The sequence below is a fragment of the Callithrix jacchus genome, chromosome 9 (genome assembly GCF_049354715.1).
Source record: "Callithrix jacchus isolate 240 chromosome 9, calJac240_pri, whole genome shotgun sequence".
Lineage (NCBI taxonomy): Eukaryota > Metazoa > Chordata > Mammalia > Primates > Cebidae > Callithrix > Callithrix jacchus.
Window position 1 is genome coordinate 43,922,715 of NC_133510.1, and position 17,224 is coordinate 43,939,938.

Genomic DNA, 17,224 nt, shown 5'->3' on the forward strand with positions numbered 1-17,224 from the left:
GGTGATTTGTGATTGTATTGTAAAACTTTCTGTTCCCCTTTATCTCATGAAACACTGATCCCATGACGTAAACACTTCTACTTGTAATGTATATAACCAGACCCTGAGTTCAATAAAGTTGTAGGTGAAGCATCTGACTTCTCAACCCTCCAGACCCTGTCTGTTCTTTCTTCTTCTCTTCTGAGCACCCGCCTTTCCAGGTTGGGACCCTCTTGCTGGCCAAGAGCCCCCCAGCAGACGTGCTGACACCCACAACAACACAGAATTGACAACTGATTACACCGGCAGACGTGCTGACACCCACAACAACACAGAATTGACAACTGATTACATCTTTTAATATGTTTTTTGAGGCTTTAAAAAGAAAAATAGGGGGCCAGGCATGGCGGCTCCCACCTGTAATCCCCACAATATTGGGGGGCTGAGGTGGGCGGATAACTTGAGGTCAGGAGTTTGAGACCAGCCTGCAAACATGGTGAAGCCCCATCTCTACTAAAAATACAAAACAGTTAGCTGGGCATGGTGGCTGGCACCTGTAATCCCAGCTACTCAGGAGGCTGAGGCAGGAGAATCGCTTGAACCCAGGAGGCAGAGGTTGCAGTAAGCCAAGATCACACCACTACACTCCAGCCTTGCCAAGAGAGCAAGATTTCGTCTCAAAAAATAAAAATTAAAATTAAAAAAACAGGTAGAAGTATTATTTGCCCTCCATTGCCATTCTTTTCCCCTTGCCCTCTTTGCTAAGCAATGATTATGATGGATTTGGTGTGTATCCTTCCAGCTTATTTTAAAAACGTTTTCATATACACATATATTTAAAAATAGATTTATAGTCTTTTGCAGTTTTGAAAAATTTACATAAATGTTATCAATCTGTAATCAATCTGTACATGTAATTCCACAGCCTGGTTTAGTCACTATACTCTGTTTCCGAGATCTTACTGTTGAACCAGATATAGCTTACGACTTAACTTCTGTAAAATATTTCATCACATAAGTGATAATGCCAGATTTGACCATCCATTCTTCTACTGATGGGCATTTATCTTGCATCAATTTTTTACCACTGTGACATATGATGGAGAGAATCTCTAGAGAACACAACTGGTTGTGGAAGTGCTGAACCTTAGGACACATGCATTTTCAGCTTTACTGGATATCTCTAAACTGCTCTTCATAAAAGTTAGAGATAATTTACAAGAGGACAGTTTCCCCCATAGCCTCACCAATACTCAGTACTGTAGATGTTCAGTGATTTTACTGATCTGAAGAGTATGACATGGCATCTCATTTTTGTATTAATTCACATTTCTCTGAATACTGGTGAAGTTGATCACTTTCCTATATATTTACGGACTAGACAGAGTTTCTCTTCTGTACATTGTCTATCATTTGCCCTTCAGTTGTCTTTTTCTTTATTGACTTATTTTTCTTAACTCGTGACTTAAGATATAGTTTGGCTATCTACCCCTCCCAATCTTATGTTGAAATGTGTCTCCAGTGTTGGAGGCTGGCCCTAGTGAGGGATGTTTGGATCATGGGGACAGATCCCTCACGAATCGCTTGGTGCCCTCCCCACAGTAACAAGTGAGTTCTCACTCTATGAGTTCTTAAGAGAGCTGGTTGATTTAAAAGAGAGCCTGGCATCTCTCTTGCCATGTGACACACCTGCTCTCTCTTCACCTTCTACCATGAGTAAAAGCTTCCTGAGTCTTCACCAGAAGCTGAGCCGATGTTGGTGCCATGCCTGTACAGCCTGCAGAACCATGAGCCAAATAAACCTCTTTTCTTTATAAATTACACAGTCTCAGGTATTTCTTTCAACAACACAAAATGAAGTAACACAACTTATAAACAATCTAATTTTATACAGTGAACCCAGAATGGTAATACTTAAAATGTGCTAATTTTATCATTCCTTCAAAATAATCTGTTTTGTGATCAAAATGAACATCAATATGGTAGTAAATATTTTTAAACTGTGACTATGTAAAGCCTCAGAGCAAGGAATATAAAAGTAAAGTTCATCAATAATCTTTTTTTTTTTTTTTTTTTGAGACAGAGTTTCGCTCTTGTTATCCAGGCTGGAGTGCAACGGCGCGATCTCGGCTCACTGCAACCTCTGCCTCCTGGGTTCAGGCAATTCTCCTGCCTCAGCCTCCTGAGTAGCTGGGATTACAGGCACACGCCACCATGCCCAGCTAATTTTTTGTATTTTTAGTAGAGATGGGTTTTCACCATGTTGACCAGGATGGTCTCGATCTCTTGAGCTCGTAATCCACCCACCTCCGCCTCCCAAAGTGCTGGGCTTACAGGCGTGAGCCACTGTGCCCGGCCAGTTCATCAGTAATCTTATTACTGCATATAAAGATGTGCTTGTATCCTTCTGTCATTGATACCATGTTTGCTTTTACCTCCAGGGAGAAATTCCATGATTAGATAAAGATTCCTCTTATCTTGAAAACTGTAAAACATCTTCACCACCCAGGCACCATCTGCTTCTACCAAAATATCTCTTTCTGCTCGAATATGGGCCACCTAGATGAATATATTTTTGGAAAAAATTATTGTAAACACATCATACGTTTGTCAAGCTCATCTCTTGCACTTAACCATCCATAACAGTAATGAAAGAAAGATGGAGTTTCAGAAGATTTGAAATATATATATTCATATTCTCATCAATATGGAGAACCTCAAGAAATAGTTTATTTTAGTTTATATCTTTTAAGTCTGAAAAGGTGAGGTCAACAGATATATTATGGGAAGCTAAGGCCTCTGAGAACAAGAATCACTCTCAAAACTTTTTAACTAGAATCTCTACCCAGCCTGGCTTTGTCACATACATTTAGGGCACTATTGTGACTTTTAAAGTTAAAAGTAATAAATAATGCCCTGTAAATTGGTACAGCAAAGCCAAGCTTGGCTAAAAATAGCAAACTATTTTTAACTGTTAAAGATTATGTTTTTTTTTTAAAGAAGTAGTAGGCCGGGCGTGGTGGCTCATGCCTGTAATCCTAGCACTTTGGGAGGCTGAGGCGGGTGGATCACGAGGTCAAGAGATTGAGACCATCCTGGTCAACATGGTGAAACCCCATCTCTACTAAAAATACAAAAAATCAGCTGGGCACAGTGGCGCATGCCTGTAATCCCAGCTACTCGGGAGGCTGAGGCAAGAGAATGGCCTGAGCCCAGGAGGCGAAGGTTGCAGTGAGCCGAGATCGCGCCATTGCACTCCAGCCTGGGTAACAAGAGGGAAACTCCACCTCAAAAAAAAAAAAAAAAGTAGTAACAATTATAGTAACTTTATATTAAGTTATTATAATATAAAACCTCTATCATATCTACAAATGGTAGCTACAGCAAATTCATGTAACTTTTGGGGGTTGTGCTACTGATTTCTTGGACACATAATCACTAGAGATACTATTATGTGAAAATGTTATGGACTGAATATTTTATAAATTGGATAATTGATGGGGTTGGTATAACTGGTCAATTTGTAGGTGATTTTGCATTAATATATTCACATATTTTTTCCAAAGGTTAATAATAAGATTTGATTTACGCTTTTGCTATTTTCACTGTGCACTATTATAAACTCTGGTCCAAAGCACATGAGAACATAAATTTGTAAATCTTTTCATGATAATAAAATATAATCTGCTTAAAATATCTATTTGGAAATATTGCCTAGTGCAGTAAATACTCGGAGATCAAAGCGTAAGAGCTGAGGAGTAAGAACTTGTTTTCTGGCATGAAAATACTTTATAATTTCTACGGATCTGTTTCATTAACTGAAAAATGGTAGGAAGAGTGCCTACCTGTTACCTTTCATTAAGCAATTTAAGGTGGTAAGGAAAAGTCCTAAACTTTGGTGTTGCATCTGGTGTGTAAAAAAAACAACTACAAAATAAACTTCGCTTGATTATTTTTAAATGATTATAAAGGCAAATTAAAGGATATGTTTCCAAAATAGGACCCAAATGTTGGAAAGTATGACTTGTGTTAATCTGGTACCACAACAGTGGGGAGATTAGTTGCTACTTAATTTTGTAGGGTGGTTTGCATTAAAATGAATGTGATGAAAGTTAAAATCTTGATATATTAAAATTGAGTAGAAAAAAGGTTTCTAAACAAAATTCAGTGGTAACAAATGCAAATTAATTCATACAAAAGGAAAAAACAACCTCAAAATGCAAAAACAAGAAGAATTTGGGCTACAGTGAAATTTCTGCGCCCCCCACCTCCTCACAGGAAAGAGAAGTGGTCCAGAGGCTCCTTAACTTCCCACAAAATATTCTAGACCAAGGGCTGTCCAGTACAGATGTAATACAAGTCACATACGTAATTTTTTAATTTTCTAGAAGCCACATACAGAGTGAAATTATTTTTAATAATGTAGTTTATATAACCCAATATATCCAAATATCATCACTTCAATATGTAATCAATATAAAAATCATTTAAATATTTTATGGTATTTTTTTTTCTGCACCAAGCCTTATTTGCTGGATATCTCAATTTGTGCCCAGTAGGGTGGCTCGTATCTACACTACAGCTTGAGCTAATTGCTTCCTTCTGTCCTTCCTATTAAACCCTTTGTAGGACTAACACCATTATGGCTAAGTTAGATTCCTATTGACCTGCTTGTCTCTGAGGCTATGCATCTTTACCTACATCCTTACTCCCATCATTATCTACAGTTCTCTAATCCAACTCAATATCTCAACCTTCCTTGCTTTCTAAACGTCTTCCCTCTGGAGAGCCTGTCATCAACAAAATCCCCTATAACCCTGTCTCTGGATGGTTCCTATTACCTTCTTACCCTAACTGAAACTAGGGTGAAAGATCACCCAACTATGCTAACAGGTTTCACTTTAAATTCATGACTGCAAAACTCAGTGAGCCTTCAACTGCGTTTCCTTAGCAGATCTGCTTTCCCATACCTAAAAATGACCATTTCACAACTTTTCTCCTTAAATCTTCAAAAAGTCATTCCTTCTTTACTCAAAGCTCACCCCCTGGAACTGCATTAAGGCACAGGAAACATGGAGAGAGCCCAGAATATTTACAAAGTTACAGGCTTTAGAAATACGTAAAATCAGCAAAACTCTCAGAACACTAGTTTTGATTATTTGATATGTGATAGGGGTTGTGGGTGCTGAAAACTGTCCTTTATTTTCACTGTAGTCAGAAAAGGAGGTATTTCAGAAGTTATGGACTGAATGTTCGTGCCTCTTTAAAATTCATAGAGTAAAGCTTTAATCTCCACTGAGGCTGTATTTGGAGATGGGCCCTTAGGGAAGTAATTAAGGTTAAATGAGGTCATAGGGGTAGAATTAGTGTCCTTATAAGAAGAGACACCAGACACTGGAGTGTGTGTCCCCACACACACCAAGGAAAGGCCATGTGAAAACTTAGTGAAAAGGGGGCTGTCTGCAAGCCAGGAAGAGAAGCCTCACCAGAAACCAAAACCTGGATGAAGCTTCATTTTTGACTTGTAGTCTCCAGAACTGTGAGAAACTAAGTTTCTCTTGTTTAAGCTAACCAACCTGTTGTGTTCTGTTATGGAAGTCTATGCGGACTAATACATAGATTATAAATTTGGAAGAAACCTTAAAAGAACTGAGAAACACCAAAACAGGCCATCAAAAAATTAATAGCTTATGTAGTAAGATGTGTAAATTGCTTCTTAAAAATTCCAACATAAACACTCTAACATCTAGTCAGTGGATGCTCCTTTATATTACATGTGTTAAAGAACTCATACCTGCTCTTTTTCAAGCATATCAGCCTTTCTCAATATCTTCATTGCATAGATATGGCCTGTATCTTTCTTCTGGACCAACCGCACCTAAAATATAAAAACATGTTATAAATATAACAGTCATTACTATTTGTTCAGGAATCAAAAGTAGCTTCTCTTAAAGAAAGCAGGAACTTGCCAGTGTTGGTATTTGAGGAATTACATACACACACATATATTTATTTATTTTAGATGGAGTTTCACTCATCGCCAGGCTGGAGTGCAATGGTGCGATCTCAGCTCACTGCAACCTCCACCTCCTGGGTTCAAGCAATTCTCCTGCCTCAGCCTCCCTAGTAGCTGGGATTACAGGCACCTGCCACCATGCCCAGCTAATTTTTCCATTTTAAGTAGAGACAGGGTTTCACCATGTTGGCCAGGGTGGTCTCAAACTCCTGACCTCAGACGATCCACCCACCTTGGCCTCCCAAAGTGCTGGGATTACAGGTGTGAGCCACCATACCCGGCCAGGAATTATATCTTAACACACATTTTAATTATCCTAAGATACATATTTGCAGCAGTAGTGACTTAAAAAGAAGCACACCTCTCCAAAAGCTCCTCTTCCTATAACTTTCAGAGACTCAAAGTCATCCAAGCCAAGTCTGGTCCTTTTGAGCCGTAAGAACTCTGTTTCTTTGCGAGCGTGTTGTGATCGACGTAACTTTTTCTATTAAAAAAAGATAATTTAAAAGGATGATTTTATAATCAGGTTGAAGGAACTTACAGCATTAAAAGATGATACACATAAAAATAAATGATACCACTAATATGTAAGATACTATTAGACTAAAACAATTTAAGGAAACTTAAAAATTTTTTTTTTCTTTCTCTCTGTCCTTATTTTTTAGTGGAGGAGGGGGAACTTTTTAAAATTTCTAACAACCTCCACTCTCGAGGTAGAAAGTTAAATATCTCACTTAACTAGTCCATCATATTTGTGTATATATGTATAACTTATTCTTTATATGGTAACAATTCTATAAATAAAAATTAAATGTTAGTAAATTTTAATAGTATGCTGATACTGATTTTTATTGTCAGGAAATATGCTTTGTTTCAATTCCCTAATTTCCAAGGTTGCTCTTTCACAACTACTGAGACTTGTGACAATAATGGTAGTATTTCCATAGAGATTTACTTGAGGTAGAATTTACTCTTGGGCAAATTTTAATAAACTGCTTGAGACTTGGCATACAACTTCCTGAAAATATAAAATTGCAAAAACAATTACAAGAAGTCATTAAAAGTCATTAAATTGGCTGGGCATTGGTGGGTCACACCTGTAATCCCAGCACTTTGGGAGGCCAAGACGGGTGGATCCCCTGAGGTCAGGAGTTCAAGACCAAACTGGCCATCATGGAGAAACCTTGTCTCTACTAAAAATACAAAAATTAGCCGGGCTTGGTGGTGAGTGCCTGTAATCCCAGCTACTTAGGAGGTTGAGGCAGGAGAATTACTTGAACCCGGGAGGCGGAAGTTGTGGTGAGCCAAGATCACGCAACTGCACTCCAGCCTAGGCGACAGAGTGAGACTCTGTCTCAAAAAAAAAAAAAGTTATTCAAATATCCAAGTCAGCAATTTCATAACTGATTCTAAAAAGACCACAAAAAATAACTGCCATTAATAAGTAACACTGTGAAATACCTGAAGGTTACATATGGAACAGGCATTTATTTTATTGTTCTAAACTTAATTTTTCCCCATTACCAATCAAAATTCTGTTTTTGACATTGCTCCTAGTAGAGGTAACACTAAGTGGAAAACAGTATCAGTGAAAAAAATTTAACTCCTGTTCATCTTCAGCTGACTTCTATCAAGCTTTTAGTGGTTCAGTTAGGAGAGAGAAACAAATCAAAATGACAGTAACAGCTTAGAAACACTGCTTCTAAATGCAGCTCATGGTATAGCCCCTCCCTACTCCTGTGTATATCTGTTTTTAAAAGGGATAGGTGAACTATTAATTAGAAATATGTAAACCTGTATTATCAATGCAATGGAATTCTGATACTTCTAACAAAGTTGATCTAAGAAGTTGAAATCAAGAAACTATGTCTTCAAATAGCTAAATGAAGTTACACACCAAGCCCGTGTAACTTTTTATGTAAAAATTATGACAGTAATGAAGGATAAAAATCAAGTACACAAATTAACAGGCTTTGCCTAATGTCTTTTCCCACATCTGATATTGATTATAAACTACAATGATACTGTGGAAAAAGTAAGCAAGCAACAATGAAAGATAATCTTTTTCTGTAAGAAGTGGGGCAGGCAGGGCACAGTGGCTCATGTCTGTAATCCCAGCACTTTGGGAGGCAGGTAGACCACGAGGTCGGGAGTTTGAGAGTGAGCCTATCCAATATGGTGAAACTCCATCTGTACTAAAATACAAAAATTAGCTGGATGTTGGGGCATGCACCTGTAGTTCCAGCTACTTGGGTGGCTGAGGCAGGAGAATTGAGAATTACTTGAACCTGGGAGGTGGAGGTTGAAGTGAGCCTAAATGCGCCACTGACTCCAGCCTGGGCAACAGAATGGGACCCCATCTCAAAAACAAAACAAAACAAAAAAAAACCCTGAGGCAATAAATAGGCTGATACAGTGGCTCACGCCTAGAATTCCAGCACTTTGGGAGGCTGAAGAGGGTGGATCATGAAGTCAGGAGATGGAGACTATCCTGGCCAACATGGTGAAACTCCATTTCTACTAAAAATACAAAAATAGCTGAGCATGGTAGTGTGCACTTGTATTTAGGAGGCTGAGGCAGGAGAATCGCTTGAACTTGGGAGGCAGAGGTTGCAGTGAGTCGAGATCATGCCACTGCACTCAGCCTGGGCTATAGAGCGAGACTCCATATCAAAGAAAAAAAAGGTGATTCAGGAAATTAAGTAACTACGATAAAGATATAATAAACATTACTCTATTCACCTAAATACTATCCAGACCTAGTGGCTAGTTTAAAAAGCAGATTTCCCTGATTATGGAATTACAGTGATTTTTCTCTTTTAAACATGTTTCATGGAGCTAAAACTACATTGATATGATCAAGAAAACAAAAAATGTGACCTAAAGCAATAGGGAAGACTATTTTTTGCTTCTTTTTACATAAATGCAATGACGAATACCCTTTTTTGCCCATAGTAGGTGTTCAAAAATATCTTTTGAATAAAAAAATGAATTACTAGTAAAACAAAAGATCTCTCTAAACAGTAGCTGATTTTAAATTTTAAGACTAATTTTTAAAAGGCCACTTGGTGGCACTATAGCATCATGTTCTTTATGGAAGTAGTGAGGAGGTTTTGTTTTGTTTAATTACATAAATGAATAAGTATAAGAATTTTGAAGGATATTTTGAGTCTCTCCCTTTATAGATTATAAAACAGGACAGATGGATATAGTTGCAGAAATCCTGCCTAATCTGAATGGAAAAGATGACCTTGCTATACAGTTTCATAAATTGTCTAGGAGTTTGTATAATGCAGCAAGGAAACAATTTATGTGATTTGGGGCACAGCCATTTAATAGCAAAAGGAGAGAGTCACAGGTGAATGGAGCACATAATTCTATAAAAATGAGCATCACCTATAACATTGTTACATTACTTAAAAAAATATCAATTCCGTGATTTTAGTCTTAGAATCAGTGTTGCAGTCCAGAAGTAGCTGAAGCAAATTCATGTTAAAAAGAAAAAGAAAAAAAGCTGTTTATGTATCTACTAACAACCTGTATAGATTAAGTAGCCTTGAAAGACAAATAGTATTCTTGTGGTAATCCCATCCTTTCCTCTCCAAAGAAGACAACAAAATCGGTGGACAGTGTAACATTTCACACAAGTCTCTTTTATAGCTTGTACTTGCTTATTTTCGTTTTTCATTAAACAACATTCCATGTTGGATGGGATTTTCTTAAGTAAGATGAAACTAGAAAATGATTTTATTCCTTTCTCCATCCCTTTTTAAATGGGTGCTCCTCAAACTCTCGATCTGTAGGGTGGCCAGTGTTTGCATAAGATAGACAGTGCATACAAACGTTTTCAGATGTAAAAGGGTTCAGCTAGCAACTTCATTTTATTTTTATGAAATTATTTTATTTTTTATAAAACCCACCCCACATAAAGATAGCTGTGATGTCCTTTATATTAAGGTTGAGTTTGTCTATTTTATAGAATTTTATATAATCCAGGCTCTAGCATGGGGCCTAATGAACAAACCTACGGATATATTTGATTTGGACTCCAAGTTGTTTTTCGAAACAGGTGATTGGTGATTCCACAAAAAAGTCCAGATTTCCAGCTTCTCTGAACAAACAGGGCCTTGGTCACAGGGGCCAAAGGTAGCAAACCCCTTTAGATAAGCCTTGATTCCCTAATTTGTCAGTCCCCATCACTGATGCCAGTCCCAAGGAGATATGTCCAAGTAGGCTGGGACTCTTGTTTTATTACAGCAGTGTGAAAAGTGGTATGTCTTTGCCAACAGATAAACTGAAGATCAATATTTAGGAAAATGATAAATCCTTTTAAAAAAGAAAATAGATTAATCTATTTCTTTGTGGAAGCAAAAAGAGTCATGTAAGTTGAATATGAAAACAGTATATCCGGATCAAAAGAATATATATAACCTAAGATGCCACTATGAAACCAATCTGGCCAGCTTGTCCCACTTATGTCGCACGCTTAGTGCTTGGGCATCTGTTTTTATAGTCTCTTCCCTATATTTCAAATTAAGATCTTATGTTTAAGATTTCTATATCAAAATAATGATGTACAACATATTAATATGAGTATATGGTTATTAATTATAAGAATTTTATATTAATGACATGTAAATAAGATAATTTTAAATGTAAAAACCTTTGAGTCAACTGATTAACAAAGTTACCACCTTTTGTATGAATAACAAAATACTGTATTTGATTTAAACATTGCAACTATAAGGAACAGGTACAGTCCTAGGAACTGTACAGGGAAGATAAGATATTGATTTGATTTCAACTAATCATTTGATGGTCTACTCTTTAAATATAGAAACTCTTTTCTCATCACTGAAACCATTATACTTTTTTTTTTTTTTGAGACAGTCTTACTCTGTCACACAAGCTGGAGTGCAATGGCAGGATCTCAGCTCACTGCAGCCTCCGTCTCCTGAGCTCAAGTGATCCTCCCACGTGAGAGCCTCCTGAGTAGCTGGGACTACACAGACAGGACACCATCCTTAGCTAATTTTTAAAATTTTTTGTAGAGACGAGGTCTTACTATATTGTCCAGGCTGATCTTGAATTCCTGGGCTCAAGTAATCCTCCCGTCTTGGCCTCCCAAAGGGCTGGGATTACAGGTGTGAGCTGCTGCACTCAGCATGTTAAACTAATCAACCTAGGCTGTGACTCCCTATTGCCCAGTACTAAAATATACCTTTCTTACTAAACTATTCTAAACCTAGCTTTCCGTGGTGTGCTACGAACTTACCTATTTCCTTTTATTACATCCTTTATAGCTCAAATGTAAATTCATTATTCTCTATATGTATTCATTATTTTGTATACACCTTTTACCTCTAATGTAAATACTACCCATTCTTCAGAATCTAAATCAATTGTTACTTCTATGAAATCTTTTCTGGTCCTCTGAATCAGAGGAAAAGTCTTCTGTATATTTTCAAAGTTCACCACAGTCTATCATATGTACATATTTTTACATACACTCACGCTCTCTCTCCTAATCTAAAACTCCTCGAGGGTAAACGCCATTGCTCATTTATTCAAATATTTATTCTAGCTCTCTGCCAGCCAGCTGTGGAGATGTAATGCTCAACAAGACGTTATAGTGTCTAGTCTCTGGGAAGACTCTATTTTAAGGCTCCTATGGGGACAGGAACAGTAGAATGCAGAAGTACCTTGAGAGGTTAAGGAAGATTTCCCAGTGGTAGTGATGCCTGACATGAGGCCTAAAGCTGCTTCTTTGCCCAGGCTGGAGTGAAGTGACATGATCATAGTTCATGGCAACCTCGAACTCCCAGGCTCAGGTGATCCTCCTGCCTCAACCCTACCACGTAGCTAGGACTACAGGCACACACCACCACGCAATAAAGATACTTGAAGAATAATGGGAGTTGGGTAGGAGTAAGGAAGAGTTCCAAGCAGCAGAAAGAGCATGTGAAAAGGTCCACAGGCAAGACAGGGAAAATCAAAGAAATTCATACTGGTCAGCATGGGGGACGGGTGACAAGAGGCAAGGCTAGAGAAAGATAAGCAGAGGACAACTAGTGAATGGTCATGTATACCAACGTTAAAGAGCTTGCCCACATCCCAAGATAAGGGAGCCAGGGAAGGATTATTAAGCAAAAGAGTGACGTGATCAAATCTATTTTTAGACTGATTACTCTAGCAGTCTGCAGAAAAACTGGGTGTGGGAAAAGGGGAGACCAGCTGGGGACAGTTATTCTTCAGGTTAAAATATATGGTAGTTTAAACTCGGGTAATAGCACTGGACTAGAGAAGTAGATGGCTTTAAAAGAATATTTAGAAAAAAATTTAGAAGAGTTAACAATTAGTTTATTCCTCCTGGAGCCTACCTTTCTCGTTCTACACACCTAAAATACAGCAGGTAATGTTCTCTAAATATGTGTTCTTGGAATTTAAAAAACAACAAAACAAACAAACAAAGAAAAAACTGCTTCCTTCTAAAGATATCCATAAAAGGTATCCATGACAGCAACAAAGTAAGAAGCCCATATTCAAATGATAAAATCCACATTATTTAAGTTATAAAATACCTGATGTCAAATGAATGAAAAAGTCACTGGGGATGCTTTTGTAAAGGAATTATAGGTAATTAATTACATTACCTCTTCATCTGCTAATCCTTCTTCTTCCATGGCCACTTCTAACTTCTTCTGCCTTTTCAAAGGAAAAAATAATTTAAAATTTAAATACATTCCTAACTATTGCTACTTAAGAAATACACATTTATTTATTCAAGTTAACCACTTCAGTCTGCTATGCTATTAAAAAAAAAAAAAAACTTTCAAGTTGGACCAAGATAATCACTAAAAATAGTTTTCCTTCTCAAAAAACAAACCCAGATTTTGCTTTCTCATACTGGCCAAATGAAAAATTTACTTCTAAAGCTTACTTCACTCTCCTACCTAAATGAACTGTTGGCAATAACTGATGTTCTAATATGGAAAACACTGCTATCTAATGTTTAATGCACCAAAATCATTAATATTTCTCAATGTTTATATTAGAAATATAAAAAGATGACTATAATGACTAAAAGTAAAAAAGTTTAAGGTAGATATCCCTGGTTCTAACACTTATTAGCTAAATGATCTTGGCTAAGTCCCTCACTTAAACTTTAAGCTCAGTTTTCCTTCATTTATTAAGGAAAAATGTTCAGTACAATTGTGTATATTTTATTGTATTAAAATTCTTTGAAAATTGGAAAGTCATACGTGTATATTTTTAAAAACCTACTAGCTACCAGAACATCTGCTTTTCTAGGTACAGCCAGGTTCAATTATTCATTTTTTTTTTAAATGGCATCTTTGAAGTTAGTTAAGCTAAGCATTTGGGGTGAGGGCAGTGTGGATGAAGTAATTAAAGCTAGAGAGATGGCTGTAAAACACATTTTGCAACTCATTTCCAAGTGAATATTAGTATTTTATTTCTATTGTATTAGTTTTCCCTAAACATAAACCTAGCAGAACTCCTCCTAATTAGTTTTGGAGTGTGTCAGAATAACACTTCAGTTTCCAGGATTTGGATATAAGGATTGAAAACCTCCCACAAATTTTTTTATATTTGTTATTCATGTCTACATGTCCAAAGGTAAGCTTTTTCCTAAACCATCATTAAGATCACTTATTTTTCCTTCTTATGGAAGATTTATAACATTTAAAGCCTGTTGATACATCAGCACCTCACTGGAGAAGATGAGGCCTAAGAGCATATTCTCCACCACATGCTCCCTCAGTGCTTGTCATAGGTACCTACCTTGGTGCTTATTACACTGATTTTTATATTTTATTTATGCATTATTTCCCCTAGGCCCCAACCCTTAGAAGGGAATATGCTCCTAACGTCATATCTGTGCTGCCATTACCTACCCCTAGGCACTTCAGTGCTGCTTGTTGAATGATTTCCAGTTTTCTCCTCTGCAGAGAGAATCCAGAGAGTAAGAGGACCATTATTCTGGGAGGAGCTATCAACATATAAGCAACTTTATTCTTCTGTTGAATTTCCACTGCCCCTTTCCTCAATCATTGCCAAGACTTAACACTTCTTGAAATAATTCCTCATTCTGGAAGAGATACGGTAACTTTTATCCATTTCTACCATATCTAAACAGGAAGGTCCATGACTTTTGTTGTTCATTTTTAAAAAAGTTTTCTAACTAAAATACTCTTATGCTTTGCTCTGATTAGAAATTTATTGAGCATGTGCATTTATCCAATTAGTTAAGCCTTAAAAATACATCACATGTTTTCTTAAAACATAAGCTTTTAGAAAATGAGCTAATTGTTTGACTTGACTTCCAGTGGCACCAAGCTGAGACTACTTTTTTTTTCAATAGTGCAGATAATTTTATTCTTACTTTCTTTTATTTGTTAATAAAAAGCAAACTGAATTACTTTAACACTGCAGCATGTAAAGACAATGAACCTTTTAAATTCTGATGAACTTTTTTAAGTGCCTGCTTGTTCTTCCTTGTCTTCTACTTTATTCACTTTCCCAGGATGATCTGATCACTTCCAGAGACTTTAATTACCCTTATAATTCATTTAATTATTGATATATTTAGATTAATTTATAACTTATTTTGTGATATTTTGGTATTTCATTCATTTTTTCCATTTTTGGTACTTCAGTTTTTCTTTCTCTCTTGCATTATTTTGAACGGACTTTTTTTTTTCCTCGTTCCAAATTTTTCCTTCTACTAGTCTGGAAGTTACAAACTATTTTTATCATTTTATGGTTACTCTAGAAATTACAACATAATTTGTCAAACTCTGAAGCTAATTTCTATGCCCTTTCTACTAAGGTCATTAAGTTAATTCTAATTACTTATTTCCTGAATTGTATTCTTCTGTCGGAAAATATTATACTTTAATTTCTTTAATGTGTAAGATATTATCACTATTATTTCTGTTGCTTTTTAGAATTTTTGTTGAGATTTATCCACCTGCTTACCATTTAGATCTTCTGACGGTGATCACTTTCCTTCTGCCTAAATGGAACCTTTTGGAATTTCTGCTGGTGCTCTTTTTTGTTTGTTTGTTTGCCTCTGCTCCATTTTCATTCTTCTCTTCCCTTTCAGAACCTTTGTAGATAGGTTAGCTCTTCTCATGATTCTCCATGTTTCTCAACTCTCTTTCACATTTTCCTATTCTGAGTTGATTTCTGAATAATTACTTATTTTCAGAATAAGTAATTCTCACCCTACCTGTATCTAATCTGCTATTAAACTAATTCTCACCATACCTATATCTAATCTGCTGTTAAACCAGTCCAAAATTAAATTAGACTCTTCCTCTCTATTTCATTTAGACTGTACCACTCTTAGTTTGCCCAGGCACGACATTTCAGGGGCAACATTGACTTGTTTCCCTCACATTTCATATTTGGCTAGTAGCCACATTTTGTCAGTCTTTCTCACTTGTCAGTTCTCTGTTGTCATTGTCACAATCTTATTCAGGCCTCCTTTTCATTTACCTGGACTACATCACAAGTCCTTCCTGTTTCTAATTCCCCACTCGGACCCCAAACCATTCTCTGTATCACAAACAAAGTTATCTTCCAGAGGAACACTTGTGATCATTTGATTCTTCTGCTCAAAAACATCCAAGGCTCTCCACCACCATGAAAAGAGCTACATTAACAAAGCATCCAAAGCTCCCAGGATGTTGAAATGTGGCACATATTGTGCTTGACCCAAATTGGACACTACCTGACCTGGTGATTTCCTCTGTCTCTAATATCCTTCCTCCTGCTCTTTTGCCTCCTTCTCCTCCCTTTTATGCATGTATAAATAATATTCTTCCTTTAGCGCCCAGTTTAAATGCACCACTATTTATGAAGCTTTCCCAATTGCCTTAGTCAAAAGCACATTCTCCCTTCCTTGTTCTTATTTTTAATGATATTATCTTTACTCTTTCATGTAATCTTATAAGTTTTCTTACTGTAAGTTTTCTAAAGGCAAAATAACATGCCATTCTTTTTTTATTCTTCTATTCCCACTGATGTGCACACACCACTGTAAATGTTTTTTGGATTAAAGTCATTCATAAAGCATTCCCCCCCATTTTTTTTTAGATGGAGTCTCACTCTGTTGCCCAGGCTGGAGTGCAGTGGTGTGGTCTTGGCTCACTGCAACCTTCAAGTGATTTTCCTGCCTCAGCCTCCTGAGTTGCTGTGTTTACAGGCACCCACCACCACACCCAGCTAATTTTTTGTATTTTTACTAGAGACAGGGTTTTACCATGTTGGCCAAGCTGGTCTTGAACTCCTGACCTAGGGTGATCTGCCTGCCTCAGCCTCCCAATGTGCTGGGATTACAGGCATGAGCCACCACACCCAGCCAGGCATCCCTTTAAAAGAAAATATACAGACATATAATTTCATGTTTGGAAAAGGTTTAAAACATACTTGACATGTGATATAAGTATATGGATGCACAAGACTTGGGACACCTCAGTGCCCCAAGTGCCTCACAGAGTACCTCACTCTGTGAAAATAAAACAAGTGTCTATGTGCACTGATAGTACAAGAAACTTATAAACAGCATGAAGGGACCCATAATATTCATATTATTCATGGAAAACAAGCTTATACTCCACTCACAGCACAACAGCTTAATTAACTAAAAAAAAGTTTTCATTAGCCGTTACTATACCTGGTTTCTCTCTCTTCATGCTGTAAAATTAGGTTGCTATAAAAATTCTCCAATGTGAGCTTGGCTACAGTCACTCTTTCCCGGGTATGGTTGCTCATAGGAAAGGTTGTTGTAGTCCCTGCCGTCATTGCCATAGCAACGGAAACTGAAACAACAAAGGAAACAAATTATTCAGTAGGAAAAAAACCTATCTTTTATAACAAACTCTGAAAATGTTTAATTTTAACTAAGAAAAATCCTACCCTGTTAACACATCCAAATATTTCACATTATAAATAATACAAAGCTAGTGGAGAAAGAAAAAGCACTATTTCCAAAGCAAGAGAAATTCATATTGTGATGACAAAACCAGGAGTGAATGACAGCAAAGAAGAACCAGTGGCATCCATACATAATATAGACACATTCATATACACTGTGTCACATTCAATAAGCATTCAAAACAAGAAAAGTTCCATCTACTTTGTTGTTTCATTACTAAATAAAATCTGTAAGACAGTACTAATAGTTATATCCCTGATAAATGC

At 36.8% G+C, this 17,224-nt stretch overlaps 1 protein-coding gene across 2 annotated transcripts in view; it reads right to left on the reverse strand.

Annotated features, from left to right (window-relative positions):
* STK38L (serine/threonine kinase 38 like) overlaps positions 1–17,224 on the reverse strand; it is a 79,570-nt gene that overhangs the window by 12,375 nt on the left and 49,971 nt on the right. Inside the window, exons 1-6 of one of the 2 annotated variants that reach the window (XM_054238244.2) lie at positions 16,698–16,845; positions 13,912–13,959; positions 12,649–12,700; positions 6,357–6,479; positions 5,774–5,857; positions 2,415–2,538 (exon numbers count right to left, since the gene is read on the reverse strand). In XM_054238244.2, the coding sequence (XP_054094219.1) occupies positions 2,415–2,538; positions 5,774–5,857; positions 6,357–6,479; positions 12,649–12,678 (361 nt within the window). In that variant the 5' untranslated portion in view covers positions 12,679–12,700; positions 13,912–13,959; positions 16,698–16,845. Of the gene's footprint in view, positions 1–2,414; positions 2,539–5,773; positions 5,858–6,356; positions 6,480–12,648; positions 12,701–13,911; positions 13,960–16,697; positions 16,846–17,224 lie in introns of those variants that run through there. The other variant, XM_035255999.3, reaches the window with a different exon arrangement.